The sequence below is a fragment of the Spermophilus citellus genome (genome assembly GCF_964194105.1).
Source record: "Spermophilus citellus genome assembly, chromosome: 10".
NCBI classification, from domain to species: Eukaryota; Metazoa; Chordata; class Mammalia; order Rodentia; family Sciuridae; genus Spermophilus; species Spermophilus citellus.
This window is the reverse complement of record NC_138197.1, coordinates 52,274,911-52,296,020: the sequence shown is the minus strand read 5'-3', so window position 1 is coordinate 52,296,020 and position 21,110 is coordinate 52,274,911. Positions and strand designations below refer to the sequence as shown.

General features: G+C 34.4%; 1 protein-coding gene across 3 annotated transcripts in view; it reads right to left on the bottom strand.

The window, feature by feature from the left end:
• Positions 1–21,110, bottom strand: part of STK38L (serine/threonine kinase 38 like) — a 70,882-nt gene that overhangs the window by 8,411 nt on the left and 41,361 nt on the right. For 2 of the 3 annotated variants that reach the window (XM_081311955.1, XM_081311953.1), the window contains 5 exons: positions 16,262–16,406; positions 12,164–12,215; positions 7,948–8,070; positions 7,447–7,530; positions 2,198–2,321 (listed from right to left, as the gene is read on the bottom strand). In XM_081311955.1, coding sequence (XP_081168081.1) covers positions 2,198–2,321; positions 7,447–7,530; positions 7,948–8,070; positions 12,164–12,215; positions 16,262–16,395 — 517 coding nt within the window. In that variant the 5' untranslated portion in view covers positions 16,396–16,406. Of the gene's footprint in view, positions 1–2,197; positions 2,322–7,446; positions 7,531–7,947; positions 8,071–12,163; positions 12,216–16,261; positions 16,407–21,110 lie in introns of those variants that run through there. The other variant, XM_081311954.1, reaches the window with a different exon arrangement.

Genomic DNA, 21,110 nt, shown 5'->3' with positions numbered 1-21,110 from the left:
AGTCCAAAGAAAATAGAACATTAGCTGACTTTAAGAAATCACTTCTAGGCAGTCTTTTATTTTCAAGAAAATTTTTCCTTTAAAAAAGGGCAAATAATAAGTAGTTTTTAGTACTGTAAGAACTAGTGCATTTGCAACACAGAATTGATAACTGATAATATTTTCTCATATCTGCTTTGAGTCTTTTTAAAAAAAGACTATATAGAAGTATTCTTTGTCCTCCACTCCCATTCTATTTCCCATTCCCTCTTAGCTGAGTAACAATGGATAAATTTGGTTTGGTGTGTATCCTTACGGCTTATTTATAAAATATGGTTTCACATATGTATGTATTAATCTAGAAATTTATAGTTTTGGGTTTTTAAAATTTTATCTAAATGCTATCAAATTATGTGTAATTTCACAGCTTATTTTTATTTCATTCCACTGTTTCTGAATTTTACTGTGGAATCAGATAGAGCTTATGACTTTTAATTACAGTTAAAAAATTTCCATCACATAATTTGGACAGATTTTATTGTTCTATACTTCTAATGACAGGCATTTGTCTTGAAGGTAGTTTTTCACTATTATGCTGATGCTGCCATAAGCATTCTTTTGCATATTTCTTGTGCACATGTAGGGAGAATCTCCAGGGAGAACAGCTGGTTGTGAAAGTACTGGATCATAGGCCACATGCATTTTCAGATTCACTGAACATCTCTAAATTGCTCTCCATCAAAGTTAGAGATCTACTTACAGGAGGTCAGTATCTTCTACAGTCTTATCAATATTCATTATTATCAGACTTGAAGGCTTTTGATAATCTGATGAATGTGAAATGATATATCATTCTTATTTACATTGCATTTCACTGGGGCTGGGGATATAGCTCAGTTGGTAGAGTGTTTACCTTGTATGCACAAGGCCCTGGGTTCAATCCCCAGCAACACACACACACTCACACACACACACCAAAAAAAAAAAAAAAAAAAAAAAAAGAAAAAGAAAGAAAGAAAAAGAAAAAAAATAGCATTTCCCTGAATATAGGTGAAGGTGAACATTTTCCTATATAAAGCAGCCAGAGTTTCTCTTCTGTACACTGTCAGTCATTTTCCTGCTGGGTATTTGTGTTTTTATTTTATTGGCTTTTTGTTTTAACTCTACACTTATAACAATCTAAGGGTTGCAGTGAACCCAGAATGGTAGTATTTAAAATGTACCAATCTAAAGCTGGGAATGGAACCACCATTTGACCCAGCTATTCCCCTTCTCAGTCTATTCCCTAAAGACCTAAAAAGAGCATGCTACAGGGACACTGCTACATCGATGTTCATAGCAGCACAATTCATAATAGCAAGACTGTGGAACCAACCTAGATGCCCTTCAATAGATGAATGGATAAAAAAAATGTGGCATCTATACACAATGGAGTATTACTCTGCATTAAAAAATGACAAAATCATAGAATTTGGAGGGAAATGGATGGCAATAGAGCAGATTATGCTAAGTGAAGCCAGCCAATCCCTAAAAAACAAATGCCAAATGTCTTCTTTGATATAAGGAGAGTAACTAAGAACAGAGTAGGGACGAAGAGCATGAGAAGAAGATTAACATTAAACAGGGATGAGAGGTGGGAGGGAAAGCGAGAGGGAAGGGAAATTGCATGGAAATGGAAGGAGACCCTCATGGTTATACAAAATTACATACAAGAGGAAGTGAGGGGAAAGGGAAAAATAATATAAGGGGGAGAAATGAATTACAGTAGAGGGGGTAGAGAGAGAAGAGAAGAGGGGAGGGGAGGGGAGGGGGGATAGTAGAGGATAGGAAAGGCAGCAGAATAAAACAGACACTAGTATGGCAATATGTAAATCAATGGAAGTGTAACTGATGTGATTCTGCAATCTGTATACAGGGTAAAAATGGGAGTTCATAACCCACTTGAATCAAAATGTGAAATATGATATGTCAAGAACTATGTAATGTTGAACAACCAACAATAAAAAAAAATGTACCAATCTAATCATTCCTTCAAAATTTGATTTGATTTGACCTGATTTGTGGTCAAAATGAATATTATTATACAAGGAAATTCTGAAAAACTGTGAGTATATAAACCCCACAACTAGAACTATAAAAGTAAACCTAATCAACAAAGTTATTATTACATATAAAGATATGCTTGGTCAGCTTGTCATTGCTATAATGTTTTCTTTACCTCCAGGAAGAAATTCCATGATGAGATAAAGGTTCCTCTTATCCTGAAAACTGTAAAACATCTTCACCACCCAGGCACCATCTGCTTCCACCAAAATATCTCTTTCTGCTCGGATATGTGCCACCTAGAGGAATATATTTTAAAAGAATAATTGTAACACATTACACATTTTTCAAGTTTCCCTCTTAAAATTATGCATCCATAATTGTCATGAAGGAAAACTGGAATTTGAAAAAAGATTTCAAACATAATGCATGTTCAAATTCTCATTAAATACGGAGACTCTCATGAAATAGTTTGTTTTAGCTAATATCTTTAGGGTTGAAAAGATGAGATCAAAAGGTATATTATAGAAAGCTGAGGCCTTTGAGATAGGGTAATGACTAGTCCAAAATCTTCCCAACTAAAACCTCTCAACCAGGGCAAGAATCCTGGCTTTGTTATATAAATTCAGGACATTAGTTTGACTTTGTTAAAAGTAGTAAACAATGCCATGTAGATTAGTATCAAAAAGCCAAGGTTTACTAAAACTACTTTTAGCCATAAAAAAAAGGGCCAAGTTTGATCTTTATTTGTTAGTTTTTATACGGAGGAACATTTGTAATAATTTTACATTATATTAAGTTATTGTTAGAAAAATCTTTAATCATTAGTTATAGCAAATTAGTATAAGTTTTTGAGGTTTTCCTACTGATTTGTCAGACACATAATTACCTGAGATACCATTATGTAAAAATTTTATAGACTAGAAATTTCATAAACTGAATAATTTATGAGGTTGGTATAACTTCAGTTTCCAGATGCTTCTGTTTACATGTTCTTTGTTCAAGGATTTATCAACAAGATTTGATTTTATACTTTTGATATTTTCACTGTGTACCACTAAGAAATCTGGTCCAAAGCACACTGAAAGCACATATTTGAAAGCCTTTTAAGGATAATAAAATCTGATCGGCTTAAGAAGTCATTTTGGGAATTACTGTTATTGCCTGGTTCAATAAATGCTGAGAGCATAGCACAAGAGTGAAGAACAAAGAACCTGCTTTCTGGCATCAAAAAACTATTTTCTCTCTGGATTTGGCTCAATAAGGAAAAAAATGATAATAAAAATCTGTACCAATTTCTTTTTACAAAGCATTTTAAGGCAGTAAAGGAAAAGCCCTGAACTTTTGGAGCTACATGTAATGTTGTCAGGAAAAAGAACTATATCATAAACTTGGCTTGATTATTTTAAAATATTTTACAGCTAGATTCCATGGTATGTTTCCCAAATGGGACCAGAAGATTTGAAAGGATGATGTATAGTGATGTGGCAGCACAAGGCCTGCGATTTGATTTTGAGGGTGTTTAGCACTACAGTATCTGTGACAAACCTTGAAACACAGAGTAGAATTGGAAAACTTTTCTAAAATGAAATTCAGAAGGGAGGGGAGAGGAGGGATGTGGGGATAGGGAGGACAGTAGAATTAAACAGACATTATTACTTTATGTATATACGTGACTGTAAGATAAATGTGATTCTCAATATGTACACTCAGAAAAATGAGAAATCAGATCCCGTCTATGTATAATATATCAAAGTATATAAATGCATTCTACTGTCACATATAACTAATTAAAACAAATTAAAAAAATAAAAAATAAATAAAATGAAATTCAGTGGTAAAAGAATGCAGATTAATTTATGAGGTAGGAAGTGGGGGACAATTCCAAAATGCAAAAACTGACTGCATGCAAAGCTGGTAAGACTTCCTCTGTACAAGAAAGAATAATAGTCCAGAGGCTCCTCAACTTCTAGCAAAATATTTGAGACCATGCTGTCCAATACAAATATAACGCAAGCCACACATGTAATTTTAAATTTTCCAGTAGCTACATTAAAGCAAAAAAAAAAAAAAAAAAAAAGAAAGAAAAAAGCTAGGTGAAATTAATTTTAGTAATAGTTTGTATAATCTGATATTCCTAAATTAAATATCTAATTGATATAAAATTGTTGAGATATTTTATATTTTTGACCATGAGTCTTCATTTAGTGTGCAGTTTACATTTATAGTACATCTCAATTTAGAGTGGCTACATTTCTAGTGCTCAGTAGCCACATGACTAGCAGCTTGACTACAGCTTCAATTAACTGCTACCTTTTGTCCTTCCTCTAAAACCATATCTAGGATTTATCCTATTATGGCTAAGTTAGATTCCTATGTACCTCCTAGTCTCTGAAGCTATCATCTTTACCCAAACTTACATTCCAATCATTATCTATAATTCTCTGCTCTAGCTTGACAACTCCATCTTTCTTACCTTCCAAACCTCTTCCCTCTGGAATCATAGATTGTCATCAACAAAGTCCCCTAAAACCTCTCCTCTGGATGGTTCCTTTCACCCTGTCACTTCAGCTGAAACTAGGGTGAAAAGCACACAACTATGAACTGGTTTCACCATAAATTCATGAATACAAATCTCAGTGGGCATTTGCCATAGCAAGTATCCTTTCCCACACTTCCAGATAACTATTTTGCACTTTTCTCTCTTTTGACCTCCAACAAGCTGCACCTCCTTTACTCCAAGCCAGTGACTGCTTTTTTGTACTCAGGCAGAAACCTGGAACTTCCCAATGCCAGAACAACCACTCTATATTCCCATTTCTCTGCTTTTCTTACTAGATGGGTTTCTGGTCCTGTCCTCCAGCATACTGCTGCAGTTATCTCTCCTTTCTTTCCTGCATCTTCAATTTTTTCCTTTCTAATGAATTCTTCCAACTATGACATTTCTTGTCCTAAAACAAAAACAAAAAAACCCCTTTCACCCTCTCACTTTACTAATCTATTCTTTAATCTGCTTCACATGAAGAATTTACCACTACTCACTTCTCCACTTGTTGCTTCCCATTCTCTTTTCCGCTATTCCAGTTAGACTTCTCCTTGCCAAGATACTCCGTCTCCTTTGTGGTTTCCTCCTCTGTGTGGTGCTGGGATCCAGGCCCTCTTCTCTATCTATACTCGTTCCCTAGGCAATTTCATCTTGTCCCATTACTTTGTTCTTCTTTCTTCCCTTCCTCTCACAATTCTGCCCATCCTCTCATTCTGCAATAATCCATCAGAGCAAAATCTGCTAACTCTTCCTGCAAACACACACATACTTAATCTATTTTAATTTTTATTCAACTTTACTATTGTAGCCAAAGTGTAAGCCACAACTACATCCTGGATGGAAATGATACACTCTCCCAGGTGGTCTCTGTGCTTCAAATCATGCTTTGCCTATAAGCAAGCAAAAAGATGAATTCATTGTTGTTAAAAAAGAACAAAACAAAAACACACTACTGCCCAGCTTAAACAGGGGGAAAAAATAAAACAAACAATATCATCCCATTGTACTCAGAATAAAACCCAAATTCTAGATCATGGCTTTCAAAGTCTCATGTGATCTGGCTACTGCCTACCTTTTCCACTTCATTTCTAATCACTTTTCCCTCACTTAATTCTAGCCACATGGTTTCCTTCTCTCTGAGCAGACTAAGGTTTTTCCTGCCTCAGGTCTCTGGATTTGCTCCCGAGACCTTTATTCTAATGATGCCATTCTTTCTCATCATTCAGTCTCTCATCAAATATTCCTTCCTAAGAGAAACTTCCCCTGACTGAATTCTTCCTCTTTAACCCAGATTATATATATCACTGATCCTTTTAAAGAAATTTTCGCATAATATTTATCAATCATGACAATTTGATATAGCTGTTTGTGCAGTCTCTCCATTGTTTCAAAAGAACAAGGATCAGATTTGTTAACTATTGTATCCCAGGGTGGGGTGGTAGCTCAGGAGTAAAGCACATGCCTAGCATTCAGAAGGCCCTCACCACTGCTGAACGAACACACACACACACACACACACACACACACACACACACACAGTATTCCTGAACCTACAATGGTATTTGGTATACTGTAGATACTCAATAACTGAATAAATGCTATGGAAGAAAGAACAATGCAGTGAAAATCCAAGTGTGTCATAGTGAAATAAAAATCAATATTTTACTGCTGCAATGACAAAGTAAGAATGGGGGGAGGGACAAACAAACAAAATCTAAGAGGCCATCTCTCCTTATGCTCCTATTGTTGAGTCCTTCACCAGAATATGTATTCAATTTAGAATTTTACAGGGTGTCCATCCAGGCTGGGAATACAGAACACCTACGAAATGGAAACATATCAGTGTTTTCAGACATTATGGCCATCTCACAGAACTGCATTAAGTCCCAGGAAACAGAGAGTGAACCAAGGAATAGAAAAAGAGCAGTGAACAGATATTGGAAATAGGTAAAACCAGTAAATTCTCAGGAAACTAGTTCTGCTAATTTGATATGCAACAGGATTAAGAGTGTTGGGAACTATTCTTTGTTTCCACCAAAATCAGAAAAGGGAGTATTTCAGAAGGAATTCTGTTATGAATTGAATGAATCACCCAAAATTATAATAGTGAAGTCCTAACACCCCAGTGTGACTATATTTGGAGATAGGACCTCTAGGCCCTCTAAAAAAGGTTTAATGAGGATGAAGGGTGAAGTTAGTGTCCTTATAAGAAGAGACGCCAGGAGTTCTCATGTGAGTATTTGTGTTCATTCTCTGAGGCCCTCCACCACCCATCTTCCCTTCATTCACCAAGGAAAGGCCATGTGAATACTTAGTGAAAAGTAGCCTTCTGCAAGTCAGGAGAAGAGGCCCCACCAGAAACTAAATACTATAAGAACTTTGATCTTGGGACATTCAGCCTCCAGAACTACAGGAAAATAAGCTACCCAGCTTGTAGTGTTTTTGCCATAGCAGCACAAGAAAACTAAAACATAGATATTTATAAACTTGAAGACATTTTAAATATTAGAATTGAGCTGGGCATGGTAGTGTGTACCTATAATCCCAGCAACTCAGGAGGTTGAGGCAGTAGGATCTTAAGTTCAAGGTCAGTCTCAAAAACTTGGCAAAATCCTCAGTAATTTAGTAAGACCCTGTTTCCAAAGAGAACAAATAAAAAGTATTGAAAATGTATCTCAGTGGTGGAGTCCCCCTGGGTTTTAGCCCCAATACCACCAAAATATAAATAAATAAATAATTGGAAAACACTATAACAGGCTATCAAAAATTAATCAATTATATATTAAGACAGATTTATTTTAAAAACTCCAATATAAACACTACCCTACCATCTTAGACATGGATATTTCTTTGCAATGCATGTATGAAAGAATCCATACCTGTTCTTTTTCAAGCATATCAGCCTTTCTCAATATCTTCATTGCATAGATATGTCCTGTATCTTTTTTTTGGACCAGCCGTACCTATAATATAAAAATACATATTATAGCCAAACATGTTGATGCATGCCTGTAATCCCAGTTACTCAGAAGGCTGAGGCAGGAGGATTACAAGTTGAGGCCAGTCTGGGCAACTTATTTTGAGATCCTGTCTCAAAATAAAAAATAAAAAGGGCTGGGAATGTGGTTCCATGGTAGAGTGTTCCTGGATTCAATCCTCAGTAAAAATAAATAAATACACATACACACACACACACACACACACACACACACACACACACACACGTCACTACTTTTAATTCAAGAGTGAAGAGCAGGTTCTTTTGAAGAAAGCTGATATTTGCCATTGGTGGTAATTTAGGAATAATATGTTTGAATAGATATTTTAAACTATCTTAGAACATATATTTCATCAGTGGTGGCTTCAACAGAGCAGCTCACCTCTCCAAAAGCTCCTCTTCCTATAACTTTCAGAGACTCAAAGTCATCCAAGCCAAGCCTGGTCCTCTTGAGCCGTAAAAACTCTGTTTCCTTGCGAGCATGTTGTGATCGGCGTAATTTTTTCTATTGAAAAAAGATAATTTAAAAGGATAATTTATAATCAGGTTGTTTCAAAGGTGCTTACAATATTAAAAGATGATAAACATAAAAACAGGGATAAGGTATCACTCATCTTTAACTGAGCCCTGCCTAGTTTTTAGTTGTTCAGCTAAGAAGGAAAGACAGATCAAAATGACCAGAAATATTACTCCTAAATAAAAAAAACTACTGAAGTATCTCTTCCTGATCCTGTATATATGTTTTAAAGAATTAGGTTAACAATTAATTAGAAATATGTAAATGTGTATCATCAATATAATGGAATTCTGATACCTCTTAAAGTTAAGATAAACAGATGAGGGGCTGGGGAGATAGCTCAGTGGTAAAGCACCTGCCTAGCATGCATGAGGCCCTGAGTTCAATCCCCATCACCACATAAAAAATAAACAACAACAATAAAAAATGATATTAAAAAAGATAAGTAGAAGAGATTATGTCTTCAATCCAGACAGCTGAATGAAGTTACCCAGACACAACAATGTAGAAATTATGACACTGTGAAAATAAGTCAAATGTAAAAATTGAAAATCTTTTCTTAGTGTCCTTTTTCACATCAAATACTTATTACAAAATCCAGTGATACTATGGAAAATAAGTAGGCAACAATGAAGGAGAATTTTTTCTTTCGATAAGAAGTCATAATATAAGAGAAATTAAATTACTAACACAATAATCATTTCTTTGTTTACCAAAAGGGTATCCAAACCTAGTACCTATGTATTAATTTGAGTTAATCATGCAGGGTGATTTTAATCTTTTAGAAGTCAGTTTAATGCATCTTAAAATGACATTTATATAATTGTGAAAACACAAGTGGATCCTAGAGCAACAGTGAAGACTATTTTTGTTTCCTTTTACATAAAATGCAATGCCAGTAACCTTTTTTGAACATAGTAGGTGTTCAAAAATACCTTTTGAATAATTTTAGAAGCCTGAATTACTGGTAAAAGACAACTCTTCAAATTAGCTTGTTTTAAATTTTAAGACTATAGCTTTTTAAAGGCCACTTGGTGGCACTATGGCATTATGTCCTTAAAAGTAATAAGGCGAGTTTAAAAAAATTTTAGTCGCATAAATGAATACCTCTTAAGAATTCTGAAAGATAATCCTGAATCTTTCCCTTTATAGCTCATGAAACAGGGTACATTTAGGCATAGTTACAGAAACTTGTCTAATCTGAATGCAGAAGATGACCTGATTGTACCATTTCATTAAAAGTGCCTATAGACTAGTTAAAAAAAAAATTCACTGAATATCTAATAGGTTAAATTGTATTTGACATACAGATGTATTTAATTTGGATGGCAAGTTGTTTTAAAACATTCTAATATTTGCCAAAAAATTTTAAAAGTAGAGGTGATTTTACGTAAAAATCCAAATGTCTAGTTCTTTTTGAAAAACAGGAAATTGGCCACACTCTAATGACAATCCTCTTTAGCTGGACAATAATTCCCTAATTTGTCACAGTTTCTACCACTGATGACAGTCACCAGGGGAGAAGTCTACTTGGACTGGAGCTCTTAGTTTCTCATACAGTAAAGAAAAGAGTGATAGGTAAGTCTTTATTAACAGACAAACTAGAAGATTATTTAGAAAAAGGGAAAAAAAGAATCTCTTTGTGGAACTAAACAAAAAATGTCCTTATGAGATGGACATGCAAACAAAGTATGTCTAGATGCCCAGCACTGCAAAAATAATAAATAAGGAAAGATAAGCTGGGTCTTATTTGTTTCTCTCTGGATTGGAATATAAACTTAAATTATTACCATTCTCACTAAAAAATTAAAAGAGCATAAATGATATGAGCTTTTAAAATATTTATCACAGTAATTTTATATACATAATAATTTAAAATGTAAAAATATTTGAGTTTTCTAGATGGAATCAAGTGATTAACAAAGTAACCATCTTTTGTATAAATCAAGATATTATACACAGAGGGAAAGGTGCAGGTAAGATTAGATAACGAGTTGATTTCAAATCATCATTTGGTAGTTTACTCTTTAAATATAGAAACACTTTTCTGATTATCAACTGCTAATTAATCTAAGTTATGATTCATTCCCTACCACCCAGGAAATAAAGTATACCTTTCTTAGTAAACTATTCTAAACCTTACTTTCCACTGGTGCTGTCAACTTAGCTTGCTATTTTCTTCATGCACCCTTTAGAGTGCAAATGTTATTACTCATTATTCTGCATACATATTCATTATTTTGTATATACCTCATCTGAAGAGTAAATTCTATTTTTATTTCTTTATTTATTTTAATTAAGTATATATGACAGCTGAATGCATTTTGATTCATTGTACACAACTGCAGCACAACTTTTCGTTTCTCTGGTTGTACAAGATATAGCATCACAACATATGTGCAGTCATACATGTACCTAGGGTAATGATGTCCATCTTGTTCCATCATCTTTCCTGCCCCCATACTCCCTCTCCTCTTCTCTCCCCTTTGCCCAATCACAGTTCCTCCATTTTTCCCACCCACCCCCATATGGATCAGCATCCACTTATGAGAGAGAACATTCAGCCTTTGGTTTTTTGAGATTGGCTTACTTCACTTAGCATGATATTCTCCAACTCCATCCATTTACCTGCAAATGCTATGATTTTATTCTCTTTTAATGTTGAGTAATATTCTATTGTGTTTATATACTACAGTTTCTTTATCCATTCATCTATTGAGGGGCATCTAGGTTGGTTACACAGTTTGGCTATTGTGAAAAATAAAGAGACCCAGAATAGCCAAAATTCTACTCATTCTTTAAGCTTCAAAACTTCTCTGGCCCCCTAACTAGGAAAAAGAAGAAGTCTCTGTATTTTCAAAGTGTATCTATTTTTCTTTTCTTTTCTTTTTTTTTTTTTTTTTTTTGGCAGAACTGGAGATCCAATTTAGGGCCTCGTGCATGCTAGGCATGTGCTCTACTACTGAGGTACACCTCTGGCTCTATAATGTACACATATTTTGAATATACACACAAACACATACATAATCTCTCCTGATGTGAAAACTCCTTGAAGGCAAGACCCATTGTTCATTTATTTTCTCAAATACTTACTGTAGCCCTGCCAGCTCTGAAGGTATAATGCTAAATAAGACATTATAGAGTCTCTGCTCTCTGGAAAGATAGTATTTTGAGGGTACCACAACAACAGAAATAGTGCTGTGACAGAAGGTAGGATGATGCCTTGTAGAAGTGATGCATAAAGTGAGACCTAAAAACTCCTTGAAGGGTAAAGGGAGTTGTGAAGGAATAACCAAGAGTTCCAAGTGGCAGAAATAGTATGTGACAAGGACTAAGATGAGAGAGGGAAAATTATAATGATTCAATGATGGTTGGTATGGGGGTAGGGAGGCAGGCGTGAGGCTAGAGAAGGGGCAGAAGCCAACTTGTAAAGTCTTATACACCAATGTTACAGAGTTTTCCCAAGAGTGCAATGAAGAGTATTAGGCAAAACAGTGATATAATCAAATCTATTTTCAAACAAATCACTCTGGACACTGTGCAGAAACACTGCAAGTAGGAGGTAGTGAAACCACTTCAAGGCAGGTATTACTGAGGTGAAACATACAGTAGCTTAAATTATGAGTAGCAGTGTTAGGCTAGAGAAGTAAATGGTTTTAAAAAAATTTAGAGGATTGGGATTGTGACTTAGTGGTAAGAGTGCTCGCCTAGCACATGTGAGGTACTGGTTTTGATCCTCAGCACCACATACAAATAAATAAAATAAAATAATTGTGTCTATCTACAACTAAAAAAAAATATTAAAAACTTTTTTAAAAATTTAGAAAAAACATTGAGTTAAGCAATTAAGTGACTCCTCTTTGAGAACTGACTTCCTCATTTCATACATCTAGAATATTATAGATAAAGTATGTTTTTGGAATTTTTAAAAAGAGCTGCCTCTTTCTAAAGACAGCTGAGATTGCAACAAAGAAAGTTCATATTCAAATGATGAAATCTAAAAATCAACTAATATTGATAAAAGAGAAAAAATCAATGGGGTTACTTTTATATAGTAATTACAGGTAATAAAATACATTACCTCTTCATCTGCTAATCCTTCTTCTTCCATGGCCACTTCTAATTTCTTCTGCCTTTTCAAAAGAAAAAAATAATTAGAATTTTAAGTATGTTCCTAACTATAAGAAAAGCATTTACTTATTCAAGTTAACTGCTTCAGATTGCCATGCTAGGAAAATCTTTCAAGTTGGATCAAAATAATCACTAAGAATAATTTTCTTTCTCAAACTATTAATTTAGATTTAGCTTCTTATATTGGACAAAGTATTACTTCTTTTTTTCAGTGCTGGGGACTGAACCTCATGCATGATAGGCAAGTGCTATCACCGAGCCACATTCCCCAGCTGTAAACTCTACTTTTATAGTTTACTTCACTTTCCTGCCTAAATGACTGTTGGCAAAGGTGATTATTGTACTATTGAAACACTCTGTTATCTAATGTACAATGTACCTAAATCAGTAATATTTCTCAGTGTTTATAATAAAAGAATAAAAAGGCAACAATGCTAAAAAGTATAAAAATTTAAGATGGATATCTCTGTGTTTGAATCCTGGTTCTAACACTTTTCAGCAAAATGAGCTTGTTAGTCCCTCATTTTAAACTCAATTTTCCTAATCAAGAAGAGATGTCCAAAAGCATGATGTACATATGTATGGAAATGTACATATGTATGGAAATGTCGCAGTGAAATTCATTAATCTATACAATTAATATGAGTTAACAGTTACAACAAAAAGATGTTCAGTACAACTGTATATCTTATTCTATTAAAATTCTTTGGAAATTGGAAAGCCATATGTATATATGTAATGATCTACTTTCAGAATATTTTCTTCTCTAGAAATTGCCAAGTTCAGTTACTCATTTTTTTAAAAATGGCACCCCTAAAGTCAGTTAAGCAAGCATTTGTGATGTGGGAAAATATGTGGATAAAGTAACTAGAGAGATGATTATCGGATACATCTTGCAATTCATTTCCAAGTAAACAATTTCATTTCTATTGTATTGGTTTTTCCTAGATATAAATCTGGGAAGACTTGTCCTAATAAGTTTTGGAGTATTCCCAAATAAGACTAACGTTTCAGAATTTGCTCAAATGAATCTAAGAGTTGATTGAAAACTATCAGAAACATTTTTCTTATTTTTGGTATTTATTATTCATGATAATATATTCAAAAGTAAACACTTTCTTAAACCATCATTAAAATAAATTCTTTTTACCTATGGAAAATTTATAACAGAAGTACCTAAAGCCTGTTGGTAAATCACAGATGAGAAGATGAGACCTAACAACATATTCTCCACTTACATGCTTTCCCCAACTTGCCACAGGCACCTACTGAAGTGCCCATTACAATGATTTTTTTCCCCAGGGCCCATTCCTTAGAACGGACTAAGCCCCTAACATCAGATTCTGTGCCTGCCATTAAGCAAGGCACTTCAGAGTTGCTTGGTGAATGATTTTCAGTTTTCTCTGTAGAAAAGAGTAATAGAACCATTATTCTGGGAAAGACTATCAATATACAAGCAACTTTATTCTAAGTCAAATCACCACTACCTCACTTCCCCTAGATTCTGGCCAAGACTCACACTTCATGAAATCCTTCCTTATTCTAGTAAGAGATAACAGTAACTTATCCATTTCCACCATATCTAAACAGAAAGCCATGATTTCTCTGGTACCTCTTTTAAAATAACTTTCCTTCGAAAACACTCTTATACTTTGCTCTGATAAATAATTTATTAGACTTATGCATTTATCCAATTAGGTCTCAAAAATACATCACATGTTTTCTTAAAATATATGCTTTTAAAAACATGAGCCGACTAGCTAATTTGTCTTCCATAGCATGAAGTTAAATCTACTTTTTTTTTTTTTAATAAAGCATATTTTGGTCTCTCTCTCCTATAGATGGCCTTTGTCAGCTCTGACAAATAAACTCTCATGTGTATCTCTGAAAACAAACAAACAAATAAATAAAGCATATATTTTTATTCTTTCCTTTGGGAATAGAATCACTTTAAGTTTTCAGCAAAAAAAAAAAAAAAAAAAAAAGACAATGACCTTTTAAAATTATGAAGAATAACCTTAAGTGCCTATTTTTTTTTTAAATACATAGGTCTTTCTTTTCTTGTATCCCTTTTACTTTATTCACTCTCCCATGATGACCCAATCACTTCTAGCAACTTTAATTACATTTACTGATATATTTGGATTTCCTAACCTATTATGTCCTTTCTGTTTTGGCATTTCAGGGTTTTTTTTTTTTGTTTTTAGTAATTCAGTTTTTCTTTTTTTGAGTCCTTTTGAATTGATGTTTTATCTCATGTCATTTTTTTCCTTCTATTAGTTTGGAAGCTACAAACTATTTTTATTCATTTAGTGGTTACCCAAGAAATTCCAACATACCTACTTAATTTGTCAAAGTTTGAAGTTAATCTTTATTCCCTTTCTACAAAGATCTTTAATTTCAATTATTTCTCTTTGATTTATATTCTGTCACTAGAAAATATTTTAATTATTAAACACAGAAGACATTATTGTCATTTTTTGTGGTTTTATACAGTTGCTTTCGAGTTTTGATATAACTACATCTCAATAAACCCTTCATAAGTTGAAAATATCATCAGCTAAAAATGCATTTAATGCACTTGCATACTGAACATCATGGCAACATAGTACACTACAGAGTACTGGTTGTTTTACCTTGTGATAGTGTAGATGACTATAGCTGTACCCAGCATCAAGAAGGAGTATTGGAAAAGATCAAAATACAAAATCCAAAGTCTAATTTCTATTGAATGTATGTCACTTTCACACAATCATAAAGCTGAAAAATCATAAGTCAAACCATCACTAAGTAGGGGAGCATCTGTACAATAGTTGTTGAGATTTATCCAGGCATTAGCCATTTAGATGTTCTATTTGTAATCACTTTCCTTCTGACTAAACGGAATCTTTTGCAATTTCTACTAGTAGTGAACTCTACAAAAACTTCTATTAGTGGTGAAGTTTGTGCTTGTGTCTGCTCCAATCTTGTTCCTCTCTTCCTTTAGGAACTTTAGAAATATGTCAGCTCTTCTCACTATGTTCCATGTTTCTTAATTCTCTTTCAAATATCCCTACTTTGTCTCTCTAAAATCAACTTCTGAATGCTTATACTTTATTTCCCTTTATCATCTAGTTCACTAATTCTTTCCTTACCTGTGTCTAATCCACAGTTAAACCTGTCCAAAATCTGACTCTTCTCTAGTTCTATTCCACAAAATTGTACCCTCTCAGTTTGCATAGGCATTAATATCTGGGCCAGCATTGACTTATTTCCCTCACACTTTGTATTTGAATAGTTACTATTTTCTATTAATCTTTCACATGTCAGTTCTTCTCTATTGTTGTCAATTTTCCATTTGCTGGAACTACATCATAGCCTTTCCTGTTTCTAATTTCCCACCTCAGTCCATCCACTCTGTGTATCACAGTTAAAATTCTCTTTTAAAGAAAGATTTGTGGTCACTGCTCAAAAATCTTCAAGGCTTTACACCCTCAAGAGAACAGCTACATTAACAAAGCATCTGAAGCTCCCAGGATGTTGAAATCTAGCACATCCTGTACCTGAGCTATATTGGACACTGCCTGACCTGACAGTGATTTGTTCTATCTCTAATATCCTTCCTCCTGCTCTTGTACCTCCTTCTCCTTCCTTTTACATATGTATAAATAGTATTCTTCCTTTAGAGCCTTGTTTAAATGCCACTACCATTTATGAAGTATTTCCAGTTGTCTTAGTCAAAAGTAATCTTTCTTTCTCTCTTTTTTTCTTCCTTTAGTACTGGGGACTGACAGAAGCACGTTACCACTGAGCTACATCCCTAGCCCTTGATATACCATAATTTTGTAGCTTAAAACATTGATTATGGGAATTTGAGTGCACAAGACTTCGAATACCCCAGAAAATTGTTCTGTGAAAATAAAACAAATAACCAGATGCACTGTTAGTGCAGAAAACATAAAAACAGCATAAAGGGATCTGTAATACTCAGATTATTGATGAAAAACATGATTACAGTCCACTCACAGCACAATAGTTTGAACAAAATTTTGACCAGCCTTTACTATACCTGGTTTCTCTTTCTTCATGCTGTAAAATTAGATTGCTGTAAAAATTTTCCAATGTGAGCTTGGCTACAGTCACTCTTTCCCGGGTATGGTTGCTCATAGGAAAGGTTGTTGTAGTCCCTGCCGTCATTGCCATAGTAACAGAAACTGGAACGACATGTTAAAAACAAATTGTTTGGTAGGAAAAAAACTCTATTCCTTATAACAAACTCTGAAAATATTTAATTCTAAGAAAAATTCTACCCTAAAATACCCAAAATACCCAAATTTTTGATATTACAAATAATACAAAGTTAAAAAGAAAAAGAAGCACTATTCTCAAAGCAAGAGAAATTAATTTCGCATTGGCAAAGCCAGGGATAAATTATAGTGAAGCAGTCCCAGCAGCAGTCCACACATAATAAAGGCACATACAAAAAATCATATTCAGCAACATCCAAAACAACAAAACTTCAGTCCATTTTGTTGATTTATTGATGACCAAATAAAATTTATAAGATTTTGCTAATAGTTACGGTTGCACCCCTGATAAATCTAAGTCTCCTATGAGTTAATGTAATTTAAACAGTAAGAAGTAACTTACTTTTTACCATATGCCACATAAATTCTATGAAACATGAATGTTACATTAAATATGCATGCAAGCATCAGTTTAAAGCCATTCATATAGGCATATGCTAATTTAGGAGAAAATTGCTAAAAATCGGTCTCTTTGGATGGGATCATAACTGTCCCCTTTCACTCTTAATTCTATGTCCTTCCAGATGGTGCTACAAGAAGGTGCAGCATACTTCTCCAGACTAGATGAGGTCCATTTCCTTTTCAAATGAAATGAATGCTTGTAGGAACAGGCAGGAAACACAAACATATGAATCAAGCCAGGTAACAATAGGAAGTTAACTGGCCAGTTTATGTTGTCTTAAAGACATTCAAGTGCCAACTTTTAGAAACTGCTAGACCAACCAAAGTACTGGTTTGAAGAAGATAATGTGAATAAGTGAAGAATATAGCAAAATGGCTGTTTTGCAGGGGACAGACTGAACTCTCATGTTTGCTGTAGGTGGGCACTGACCCCAAGACACTTACCTACCTCAGGCCATGTCTGGACCACAAAGATTAGAACAGTTCATTATTAAAGAGGCTTTTACATTCCTGACCTACCACAGGCCATGTCTAGACCAAAACTAGAATAGTTCACATATTAAAGAGGCTTTTGTATACTTGGATGTGGCTCATAACAAACCATACCCAAGAAGATTCAGCTTGCCAAGAGAGATCATCTAAAACTTCACTCTTATTCTGCACTCTTAGCAGAAAAGTTTTCCCCTAAATCTGCCACCTACCCTTCAATACCCACCATGCCTCAATTATATGAAGATATAGGCTCCTGGATGTGAACCTGAATTGAATAAGATTTCAGGGATGACAGAATGAACCTAAAGATCTTTCATGTTCCTTAATGTCTAGCAAGTCAAGTGTAGATTCAAAGTAAATAATTTAAACATGGAAAACTCCAGGTTCCATTTTTGTCTTATGGGTTTATACTTAATGCACTGCTTGAGCTTTTCACTGTCTGAAATTAAATCCATTGATGTTATAAATTTGTTCCTCTGAAGACTATTTTAATTCTTTTTATAGCAAAAAGATGATTGTGTCTTTCATGGCACCTCATTGACTATAGCAAGTCAAATCAGCTTAATTAGCTTAACATGAAAAAAAGCCAGTATATCAGGATCTTTATGGTATTTTATTCATTGACTTCCCCATTTTCTCTCCTCAGGACTTACAGTGGCACTTCTCATTCTGTCCTTATAACAGCCCTCCAAGTAGGAAACTGAAGCTTAGAAAAAGTCTCAAAGGTAGTAGGCTACCTAGAAGCACCTCTGGGCAAGAACTTTCCCTGAAGCATTTTTGAATAGTCCCTACGATACCACTGTATCTGACATACCATGGACAGTAATGAATGAATAAGACAAATGAGGAATGAGGGAAAAATTATAGAGTTAGCAAAAAGTAATGCACTCTATGAAGTATGGCTAATAAGCAACTATGGAAAAAGAAATTACTGAACCTTGGAGTCAGAAATTCAGAGATCTAATTGCAGCCTTCCTGTTAATTTATCATAAGGCCTTATTCATAGCACCAGAACACTTCGAATTCAAGTCCCTTCCCCTCAGTCAGGGATTATAACATTTGCTCTACCTAGTTCACAGACTAGTCTAAGGCCCTCCAAGATAATATACAGGAAATACATAGGAAAGCCATAATGGCTAATATAAATTCAAAATAGGTTACCTTTTTAAAAATTTGTTAAATTCTTTAACAATGATGAGTATTATTTTTAAAGCAATAAAAAAATTAAACTCAAGAATTATCATGGCCAAGTGATTTTTAAGGACTAAGCTGTTCTCACTGAATGCTCTGTAAGACAATGCTGCAAGACTGTTTTCAGATATCTCAGAATCATTAGGCTTACATTCTCTGTTTCAAGATCAGATGTAGAAAAGTCAAAAGAAGGAAAAGAGGAACAGGAATGTTACATAGCAAGCATCCCCCAAATTATGTTTGTTGTTGGGATTTGGGGATGAGAGGAGGAAAATAGACTGGAAATATAGGAATTAAAGTAAATTTAAGAAACAGATTATACAAAATTAAACAAGTTGCTTATTATAAGACTTCCCAGCATCTTTAATATGCTAACATGAACCCTAAATCCTCAAAAGAGGGATAGGTATATAATTTGCAGTAGTATTCCAGAGAACTTTGGACATATAAAATGTAGGTTCATAGACACTGCTCTTCACACACTTTAATAAACAAGTTCTAGTACTTTTCTCAACAAACTAAGAGCAATACCTAAAAGATCTGCTTTCTGATTTGCTCTGCCTCTTCTAGCAGGCAGGTACTTATGAACAGGGAAATCTCCAGAAGATGGACCTCTGGTAAGAGAATTTTCAAAGTGGTTTGCCTATTCCTAGAAGGAAAAAACAGTCAAGATCCAACTATAATTGTTCAAAGTTTATGTATTCCTTTCAAAAAGTTAACAGTAAAAAATAAACAAAATCTTTTATAATGCTTCTTGAAGAAATATAAAGAAATAACACATCAGTTACAGAATTATATGATTCAGAAGTAATGCTTATGGAACTCAGAAAAAAAGATGTATGGTGAACTCAAGATATAGCCTTGGAGGGAGTTGGCTGGCTGGCTGGCTGCCAAAGGGCCTTGTAGAACAGGCTGCCCTGCTCAGTCTGCCAAGGTGCAAGGTCTAATCTTCAGCTGACAGTGTCTCACATCAAACTAACTCTGGCAGCTACTTTATCCTAACCAAGTTCACAAAAGGTGGATATACAAGACAGACCAGCAATTTACTGTTTTATACAATAAGAAATCAAGTAACAAGGAACATCTTGTTGAAAATGCACTCTATTCTCTAGGCAAGCTAGATGTAAAGCCTGCATTATGATATGAAGATTGCTTTCAGAAGATAGCTTGGTGAGCATGGCATCCAAACAAAGAGAACTGTTGTTCAATTTAAATATTTAATGGCATCAGGATATGGTGGAATATTAAAAAAAAAAAAAATAGACTGGTTACTGTCTTGCCCAGGGCCCCTGACCACTGGAGGAAATGGGCATTATTAACCTGGGTTTCCCAAAATATAGCAGAAATGTGTAGATCAGAGGCTGGCCGGAATATGACTGAGCAAAACTGATGTAGGATAGAAAAGAAATAAAAGATAGCTAGAAAGGAGACAAAAGGAGGACAAGAAAATATAACTTTAATCTTCAAGTCTTATGATAAAGTTCCACATACCTTCACTCCCAAGCCAGTGCTCCCTCCCAGGCCTGGAACTCCCAAATTTCTGAGAAATCTATAAATCTTCACTCACAATCTTACAGTTACTGGAAGTTCACCCACTTATGAAAATTGCTCTGCACACTGTAAATGAGCTCACTAATGTGTGCATTTTTAAAACAGATTAAACAAAATCTACAATAAAGAGTACTTTCTCCAAAACCTATGATATAGCATACTTTCCCAATGTTATCTATTGATCACAACAGAGAAGATGTCAACCTAGGGATCTTGAGAATAGCCAGATCACCATGAACTATCTGATGATCAACCAATGGAGGTCATCCCCATACTCTCCTATGCCCACCCTTTACCAAGTTTCCTTAAAAGAAGAGCCTAAAAACCCCAAAAGCATCTCATTCTTGAAATGAAACACATTCTCCCTTAAATATGTCTCTGCTTTCCTAAATAAATCTATTTGCTTCTGAGCTGTCCTTAAATTCATTTCTATGATGTACCCCACCAATCCTGACTTGAGGTTCCCTGTCTCAGGAATTCCTCAGACTTGTCCACTTGTCCCTTACAAAGCCTTTATAGACATTTTTATGGAATTCCCTAATACTTTTCAGTGTTTCAAACAACAGGACTTGTCTGCATTAACAGTACAGAAATAAATGAGACCATTTTAGATAAATATTTATAAACCTGATGTCTTTATAAAAGAAAACAGAAGATGGGGTTTCTTGCATCCTAAGACTCCAAAATCCAGAAGTAGATGTCAAGCCATGAAACAGTACTTTAAGACACTAATTGAATCATGATTAATATGTTCCTTCCATTTTTGTTACATATACATGAAAGCAATTATCAGAGCAAAATCTATATCTATTCATCTTTGTAATGAAAGCATATGGGGAACATACTGAGCACCCAGTAAGCATTCTGTAAATGATGTAATTCAACAAATTTTAAATTATATATGTATTTTATACATAGTAATCTCACTTGGGTCAAACCCTATAGAATCATTTGATATTGTGTTATAACGTTATA